The 9,282-nt window shown below is 45.8% G+C and overlaps 1 protein-coding gene across 2 annotated transcripts; it reads left to right on the forward strand.

The window, feature by feature from the left end:
* Window positions 1–1,078: 1,078 nt before the first annotated feature.
* Spata45 (spermatogenesis associated 45) lies at window positions 1,079–7,245 on the forward strand. 2 transcript variants are annotated; one of them, XM_042258844.2, is made up of 4 exons: window positions 1,079–1,169; window positions 1,551–1,726; window positions 3,866–4,177; window positions 7,177–7,245. In XM_042258844.2, exons 3-4 carry the CDS (start codon window positions 3,904–3,906, stop codon window positions 7,194–7,196), a joined length of 294 nt encoding a protein of 97 aa, XP_042114778.1. In that variant the 5' UTR covers window positions 1,079–1,169; window positions 1,551–1,726; window positions 3,866–3,903; the 3' UTR covers window positions 7,197–7,245. The 2 variants fall into 2 exon arrangements, with proteins under 2 accessions (XP_042114778.1, XP_006998931.1); XM_006998869.3 differs by lacking the exon at window positions 1,551–1,726 and having other exon boundaries at window positions 1,086–1,169.
* Window positions 7,246–9,282: the final 2,037 nt, after the last annotated feature.

Below are 9,282 nucleotides of genomic sequence, written 5' to 3' on the forward strand. Positions count from 1 at the left end.
CCCCATCTCTAAGTAAGCCAAAGCCCACAGGGTAAAAACCTTCCTCCAGCTGCCCTGGAAGTGAGAGAATCCAGTATCCTTGGGTTTAAAAATGTCAAGATTATGTTCAATCAATTATAACCTTTTGATAACTCTTTGCATTATCTGTGGCATTCAAAACAAAACAAAGCTCTTCTCATCCCTCAACCACTCTACATTGGTCTCCACAGTCACCACACCCCAGGCTCACTAGACGTAGTTCGTTTGCTGACTGTTACACACTTATTCAGTGAACTGGTGTGTAAACTTTCACTACCAGTCTTTCCCCATCACTAATTCCTGCAAGAAATAAAAGAAATTCTGACTTTTATATTTCTGAAATTTATTTCTTGAGAATTTCTTAAAAAGCAGGAGGAGATCTCTTCTGAAGAAAAGATATCTGAGCCAGTGTGATGACACACTCCCTCAGTCCCAGGACTCAGAGGCAGGTGGATCACAGCGAGTTGGAAGCCAGCCTGGTCTACATAGTGAGTTCTAGGACAGCCAGGGCTACATAGTGAGACTGCCTAAAAACAAATACAAAAACAAACAAACAAACAAAAAAAGATATCTGAATAGTCCTTTGTGCAAAACATGAAGGTATTTTTTTCTTTTGGAGATGAGATTGTGTGATATTACTCAAGTTGCCCCCAAATTCCTGGTCTCAAGTGATCCTTGTTCCTCAGCTTCCCTGTAGCTGGAATTTCATGCTCATGCCAACACCCAAGTGAGCTCCTAGCACCTCTCTTCACGGGAGCACGCTCTTGATTGGGACCAGGCATGGAATGGGCGCTCAAGAAATTCAGCACCCAGCAAACGGAAGCACCCACAGCACAGCTTTCCATGTGTGCCTTACATAATCCCAGCTTCTTCCCTGTCGTCTGCCACACAACTCAATGAGTATCTTTGTTCCCATTTGACAGGTGATTTAGTATCTCACTGACAATAAACACAAGTCAGGTCGCTTAGCCAAGGACACGTAGTTAGGAAAGAAGTGGTCTCTGAAGAGACTTCCTCTGTTAAGCAGGGTTCTGAGAACAGAACAGAGCTGAGGTGATTCACAGAGCTCAGAAAGTTCTATCACCGGGGTACAGTCCAATGGGCTGATTCCCACTGTGTACTTCATAGGCTTCGGGTTGGTGTTGTTCAAGGTAATTCACAGTTTCTGTGCCTGTAGAAATAATAATACTATTTCTCTGTGTATGTAGTCTGTTCTCATTATCCTTGTAGTTGTATTCATAAAATCACTGTAAACACTGAACTAGCAAATACCACTCTCCTAGATGATCAAGTTCCTATAAGCTTTGGTAAACCAGTCAATGTATAACCTTATTTTGCATATGTTTGTAGTTTGCTGTTATTTTGATATGGGATCATACTATATTGCCTAGTCTGTTCTTGAACTGCTGGGCTCAAATGATCCTCCTGCCTCAGCCTCCAGGTAACTGGGACTATAGTGTACCCTGCTTCTGTTTAAAGCCACCTTACTTGATCTATATTGAGAACTCAAATTTGATCCATTGAATTCACAGCCAACATCTCAGATCTAACACATTCTTCTACCTTTGGGTGCACAAGAATACTTGACAGCATTCCAGTACAACACTCGGGTCATCTTAGACATTGGAAGAAACAAAACCTCACAGACGTGAAGAATATGATGCCAAATGGACCACAGAGAGTAAAGTCTGAGAGCGGAGAGAAGAAGGTAGAGTGGCCACACTCCTCACCAGGGCGGGCAGCAGGAAACAGACTTCTTGCTGCTCTGTGCTGTCTTCCACAGACTGTGAAAGCCACAAGTACTGACCTGGGCTACAGATTTTAGTGACAGCAAAGCTTAACATGAACTCTACAAATAAAGTCTCTGTGTTCATGCTTCACATTTTCAAATATCTTCAGTGTCATAGGTTACACACACAGCTTGTCTGCATCTAGAAGATTGTAAAATTAGGAGAACGAGCTGTGCAGACTGACCTGTTCCTGTGCCAATCACCCAAAGGGCCACTCTGCCAGGCTTGCAGCCTGTGCAGACTGGTGCTCACCAGGCCTCAGTCTTGGCAGGCGTTCTGCTTTTGACCTCCTGAATGTCTCAATTGATTTTTAAAACAAGAATTCGGTAGTTTCAGCTTCACTGGAGCCCACCAATTTTCATCACAACACATGTAAACAGATTAGTGATTAGGGAGACCAAGATATACTGTTTACTTATCAGGTAGACTACACCTTTTTCTTTTCAAAGCGCCTGATTACGAGATAAATTGCATGACCATTCGTGGAGGATGGGCAATAGTAGACTCTGATAGGTATTAGTTCATCTAGTCTATGTGATACTCTGAGCTGGTTATCTTCACTGACTTGTCAGGAAGCTGAGGCCCTGAGAAGGTAACTTAAAGTGTGTGTGTAGTAGGTAGCGCAGGTAGCACAGAGACCCAAATGACCACAAGTCCATGGTTTTACCGCTGCATTCCACAGCTGAGTGTTGGGCTCAAATTTGTAAGTGATATAAAGTGTTAATTTTGTGATCCCAGTGAACCTTTGAATAGATCTATAAAATGGGCTTTCAACAAAATGTGGATCCTCTGTCCATTTGTTTTCATGTGCACATCATCCAGAGGATAACAATACTATCAACAGCCAGGCTGAGAATGTCAGTGGTAAAGTTCTTGTCTCAAATATGCAGTTCCTAGTATCCTCCAAAAGTATTGAAGGAGGTAGAATTTAGAGTTTAAGTTCTGATAAATTTGTATCTTTAGTAAGAGATATTTAATGATTAAATGAGGTATTTGAGCCAACTAGGTTTATCCATTGTTTGTTTAGTTTTGTGTTTTTGTTTTTTTGATTATGGTATCTATACATAGCCCTAGCTGTCCTGAAACTTACTATGTAGACCAGGCTGGCCTTGAACTCACAGAGATGCACCTGCCTCTGCCTCCCTAGTACTGGGGTTAAAGGTATGCACCATCACACCCAGGCAAATTATTCTTGATAATTTTTATTGTCATATTATTAATTGGTACTTAGAATGGTTAGCATTACTAAAACAACTCAAATTATTTGATGTTAATTGTTCTACAAAACATTTTTAATTCCTTTAATTAAAAATTGCCAGATCCAAATGCCAGCCCCTGCAGTCTGCATTCCCAGAAGCCTAAGGTGGTTCTTCAGAGGTTTTTTGAGAGGATTGGATTGGCAATTTTTGAGAGGATTTTTTTCTTACTTCAGCAATAGATATCTAAAGATATCTATTTAATCACTTAAATACCAGCAGACTATTTTAGGTAGTTTATAATTATCTTTTGTATGTGCTTTTATTGTTGTTTTGTTTTCTGAAGCAGGAGTTCACCCTAGCCCAGGCTGACCCAGAGCTTACTCTGTAACCCTGGCTGGCCGTGAACTCAATACAATCCTTCTACCTCAACCTCCTGAATGCTGAGGTTACAGATATGAGTGCTAAGGCACCCAGGTTCAGCTGCTTCTTAACAGGCTCCTCCATTATAATTATACTGTGTTCAAACTGCAGCAGGTATTGTAAAAGATACAGCTCTAAGCTCACAGATTTCCCAAAGCAGAGAGATAAAATGAAAAAGGTTCATAAGTCAGAGAGGGAAACGTAAACTGCAGGCCCATCTTAGATCAGTCACAGGCTATTGTGGCAGGAAAATACAGCATTAATTGTTGGGTGCTGCTGAATCTTGCAGTATTTGGGGGCCAATAAATGACCTGAGTCGGTTCTGTAGCATGTTTCCAAACATGGTCTTGCAGAAGAAGAAAGTACTGGTAAATGTGGATATGATGGTGAATCTGGCTTCTGAGTTGGACAGGAAACGAATAAGCAATGTGTTTGCAGGACGGCAAGAGTCAGCTGATAACTGGTGTGCTAACAAAATGGCATCTGTGAACAAGAGCATTGATGTGAAAAAAGACAGACTGAGCAGAAAGCAGCTTCTGGAAGAGATAAACGAAAAGCGTGAGTCCTACTGTCAGGTGGAGAGAAGCAATCAAGTCAGCTTCCTGCGAGTTCAGAAGAGGCACTTCAGCCAGGCCTACCAGTCTTTAGATTGTATGAACGTCAAAGAGTCTGTTCCTGAAAGTGGCAGGACCTCCTGGGTCGGTCGGGGCCTCTTTGTTCGCAAGGAGAGAAGGCACTTTCCACCGAAAAGTAAGATAATATGGTAGGACTCCTACCAACCTGCAGGAGGGGTAAATATGGAGACTCAGCAGAATTTCTGGGTTGAAAGGGGTTCGAAGACATTGCCCTGGGGGTCTCTGAAGGCAAAAATAGATTATTTGGTATAAGCTCCACTACAGACCAGAGACTCGCTTTCTTGTGTCTGTAGGACCCCAGGCCCCACCACAGGCCAGTTCGTTCAGTGGACTGGTGTTTGGGCCTGTGTCTGCATTCCCAGCAGACTAAGGTGGTTCTTAACTGCCTGACAAGCACATTTTGAGAAAAGCTGCATTCCCTTCAGAGACCTCCTGTGTCACCAATTTCATTGTCTACAGAATTTGATGTTCAAAACTGAAGTAAAATGGAGTTTTAGTAACAAATGTGACATATAATGCCAAAAGAAGCAGTACTAAAACTATGGCTAGAAGTTGGTTGAGGGGTGGTGTTTTGGTGTTAAAATATGGATTGTGACTATCTATTCTACAGTCAAGGCAGGCAACTGACAATATCTTCTCATTTATTTAGAGAAAGTGTGCATATGTAATTATATTCACTATAGCCAATGCATTATTAATTTAGTTCACAAAGACTAGCCCACATTGACCATTAGTGGCCATGACTTTGCTTTTGGCCAGTGTCCTTAGGGAGTGGTGGTACAGTGTGGCATGGAAAGCCCAGACACTGTATTGTGATTTGAGGTTAGTCTGTAACAACTGTATTTCTTTTAAAAAAAAATAAACAAAACTCAACTATCTTTATAAAAAAGAATGTTTTCCATTCCTAATTCTAAAAGAAAAAAGTGCAGTTCTTTAGTGGAACTATTCAGAACAGCAGTATGTCAGTTCTCTGCACTTTGATGGTAGTGAGAACGTCCCCCTTAGAGGAACACACGTGGTTTCATACAGTACAGGGCAGGACCATGCGTGGTTTCATACAGTTCAGAGTCTAGCATGTCTAATCCCACAACTAGCTTTCATACTGTCAAAACTGTAAAGCAATAACCCCCAAACATTACGTCTTTCATATTTAGAAAGCCCCTTGCCTTTGATTTGAGTTTCATTGAGAAATAGGATGAAGATAAAAATGCTGGTTTATTGAAAAAACAGACCTTCACTGGAGAAGCTCCCTAAAAAGAGGTCAAGCAGCCATTCCCAGAGCAGAACTTGAGGTCTGCTGCTCTCGGCTGAGAACAAATGACAGAGAGAGCCCTGGAGGCCAGCAGGTGCAGAGAAAATCATTCGTTAAGTTAGGAGCTGGGACATGATGGTTTGAAAAAGGCATTAATTTGGTAGGTTTCAACAAATTAAGTTATACACATCATTTGCCACAAAGTAACAGCCTCTCTTTGGAAGACAGTGCTCTCCTATCCTGAATGTGGAAGGGTGAGGAGGTCCAACACGGGCCTTGTGGTCCTCTCAGGGAGCCTGAGGCAGGCAGCTGGTGGACTACAGTTACTTTCTGTTACTGTGACAGGACGTTTTGAGTTAGAGCTGCAGGGGGTTAGTGTCCGTAATGGCAGGGTGGAGGCAGCAGGCATGGCGGGTGGAGCAGGATGCCGAGAGCTCACATCTTGGACCTGGAGCACAAAGCAGAGAGATAGCTGTGAGGAGAGTGAAGCCCGAACCTCTCAAAGCTCAATCCCAGAGACGTACTTCTTCTGGCAAGACTGCGTCCCCTAAACTTCCCCAAACAGCACCATGAACTGGGCACCAAGTGTTCAAATGCCTGAGCCTGTGGGGACATTGCCATTTAGACAACTGCCAGATGACTAACATTTCATCTCTTTTCTGATGACCCCGCATTTTAATTTCTGACCCCTCTTCTGACCTTCAGCCATGAATACTGTCTATCACATTGCCACTCTACTTGAAGTCATCTACAGTTCAGTATCGCTGAGACAAAATTCCTGTTACCAAACACATCACTTGTCAGCAGCCTCACCTTCCTCACCTGGGAAAGTAGCCAAAGTGGAACGCTGGCCCGCACACTCCACACTGTGTGTGAGCGCGTCCTATCAACGCCTCCTCCAGAATCAGTTCTGAATCTGAACCCTCCACTGCACTGGCCCAACCTATAATCAAAGAAGTGTATCGGGGCCCTCTGGCTACCTAGTTTGCACCCTTTCTGCTCCCACATTTACTTCACAGGACAGCCTGAGGGAACTGTTCAGAACATGTTACGCGCTGCACAAAACTCATCTGTGGTTTCCTACCACGACGAGGATAAAATCCACACCCCACCCTGTGGGGCACACGCCGAGGATAAAATCCACACCCCACCCTGTGGGGCACACACTGAGGATAAAATCCACATCCCACCCTGTGGGGCACACGCCGAGGATAAAATCCACATCCCACCCTGTGGGGCACACACTGAGGATAAAATCCACACCCCACCCTGTGGGGCACACGCCGAGGATAAAATCCACACCCCACCCTGTGGGGCACACACTGAGAATAAAATCCACACCCCACCCTGTGGGCACACACTGAGGATAAAATCCACACCCCACCCTGTGGGGCACACACTGAGGATAAAATCCACACCCCACCCTGTGGGGCACACACTGAGGATAAAATCCACATCCCACCCTGTGGGGCACGATTCTCCATGAACAGCCCAGGTGCAGACCTCCTTTGCTCACCCCGGGCCTCTCTGCTTTGCTTTATTCCTCTCCTACGACATGCTGAGCCAGCTCCTACCTCAGGAACTTGACCCACGCTCTTCTCCCTCCCCCACCCCGTGTGTGTGTGTGTGTGTGTGTGTGTGTGTGTGTGTGTGTGTGTGTGTCTCAAATATGCAGTGTCCACAGGTAATCCTAGCATAAGAACAAAGAAATGAAAGTAATGATCCTCTCTGCCCTTCAGGTTATTCCAAAAACTGTGCAATGGATTGTATTACTGAGATGTATTTCTTTTTGATGTTTTGTTCTGAGTCTTCTAGCCTTTCATCATCTCACCAGCCCAATAAATGTATTTTTTATCTTTCAGATAATGCCATATTTGGATAAAGTACATGTCCAGAGACCACACAATAAATTCTCTTCCATCAGTCTTCAATGTCTGTGAATTATTTAGAAATACTATGAAAGAAACTGGCCTGGTGTCATGGTGAGCACCTGTAATCTCAGCACTCAGGAGGACAGTGAACTCCAGGCCAGCCTGGGCTATATCTCAGGCCCTTGTCCCTAACAGGGCTGGGGACATGTGATAAAATAAGACCAGAGCTGCGTTTTCACTTCCCAACAGTAGATAGCTAGTTTCGAGTAGCTTGAAGGGTGGCCTCCTACTTCCATGAGCTTGGGCACTAAAAGAAGAAATGAAACTCTTGGTTCACAGCAGAGAACTCGGGCTCTAGCTGATTCTCTTCCCCCAGTCCACTGCCTCCGAACCCTCAGGGCTAGACAGAGCTGCCAGGTAGACAGACAGACACAGGTTTGGCTGCACGACGGAGGACCTCTGCTGAGCATAAACAGCCCGACCTTTGCCTATAAGGAGACTTTATCTTTATTGTATGAGGTGACCAGGCCTATCTCTGCTCCAGGGGAGACCTTATCTCTGTCTTCTGAGGCGATCACCTGGTATCAAGGCTATCAGAGCCTCTGCCCCCTGCCTGGACAGAAACAAGAGACCAGATCTACTGAGCTTGTGCCCTAAGAGTCCAATTAGAGATAACAAGGCACAGTGTTCTCTAGGGACGAGCACAGAGCCGCGAATGCCAGGTTATACACAGTCGTTGAGCCCCTCCACCTCCTTTCCCTGACCCCATCCCCCACCCCCCTCTCCCACCTCTCCCTCTCCCCCTCTTCCCCCTCTCCCCCCTCTCCCCCCCTCCCCCCTCTCCCCTCTCCCCCCTCTCCCCCCTCTCTCCCTCCCCCCCTCCCCCCTCTCCCCCCTCTCCCCCTCTCTCCCTCCCCCCTGTCCCCCCTCCCCCCTGTCCCCCCTCTCCCCTCTCCCCTGTAGGTATGTCTCCACCTTCGTAGAACTGGTTGCAGTTCTCTGAACTTGCCCCTGTCTCTGAGCTCCCTCCCCTCCTGTGGTTCATAATTCCTTCCTTCGGCCCTTCCCATTAAATAGTTCTACTTTGCCCTGTGTACCCTATAGCAGTCTTAAGCTAAAGCCAGAAACTCAAAAGTACAGTTGTCTTTGGACTCTGACCCTACCTGAGACAGCAGACATCCTCTCACCTCCCAGGAGTGCTTCCTATCCGTCAGTGACATGTGATAATGCCCTGGCTTCCTGCGGGGGCCCCAGTTGAGCCCACAGGATTCTCGATGCTTCCCCATGACTCTGGGAAGGACATTAGTGTTGTGGCATTGTCACGGTTGTCACAGACAGCTAGTACTTCCTCTCTAAGCTCCTACTGACTTCACGTCCTTTCCCAGAACTGCAGTGTGCCCAGAGAGATGGAATGGCAGAGCTGGAGGCCAATCAAAGCCAACCAGACCATGACCATCTAAGTGGGCTTCTGAACGAGAAGGGCCTGGGTCAATATAAGGACTGGGTTGATTCCTCAGTATGGATGGGCTGTGTGAGAATACACAGACATAAAGGCCCTTACTCAAGTTTGTCTTTTTCCTTGAGTAGAAGAGACTGCACTTAGGAGCAGAGGATCTGCACATTTCTCTCAGAGATTTTGCTGAAAACACTTTTCATATTATGCCTCCTTTGTAGGTTCTTCCTCCTCTATGAGCCTGTGAGACTGGTTACAGAGCATCTGGACCTCAGACATTGTTCCTAGGCTGGGGCGGTGGCACACACCTTTAACCTTGGCACTGAGCAGGCAGAGGCAGACGAGTGTTCAAGGCCAGCGTGGTTGGTGTACCTAGTGAGCTTCAGGCCAGCCAGGCTTACAAGGGGTTGGGGGTGGGGGTGGGGGGCAGGAATGGAAAAACAATTCACTGCAGCCACATTGGGAGGAAGTCAAGAGGCCATCATTAGGGTCTGTGCATGGGGGTTAGAGTTAAACAGAGCGGAAACGTATGTCTAAGTAAGTAGACCTGGTCAAGATGTATTCTCACTCACCATTGACACATCACTGTCTAGGCTCTGGTCTGTCCTGTAAGGTGATCTGACAAGTTGTCAGACCTGTATAAT

This window comes from Peromyscus maniculatus, chromosome 11 (assembly GCF_049852395.1).
Source record: "Peromyscus maniculatus bairdii isolate BWxNUB_F1_BW_parent chromosome 11, HU_Pman_BW_mat_3.1, whole genome shotgun sequence".
NCBI classification, from domain to species: Eukaryota; Metazoa; Chordata; class Mammalia; order Rodentia; family Cricetidae; genus Peromyscus; species Peromyscus maniculatus.

What these genes read in the sequence shown, in the direction of transcription:
- Spata45 (XM_042258844.2), top strand. Translation starts at nt 3,904, where the DNA reads ATGGCATCTGTGAACAAGAGCATTGATGTGAAAAAAGACAGACTGAGC. An exon ending in AAGGCACTTTCCACCGAAAA is followed by an intron (nt 4,178 to 7,176) that starts GTAAGATAATAT and finishes TTTATCTTTCAG; the next exon opens with ATAATGCCATATTTGGATAA.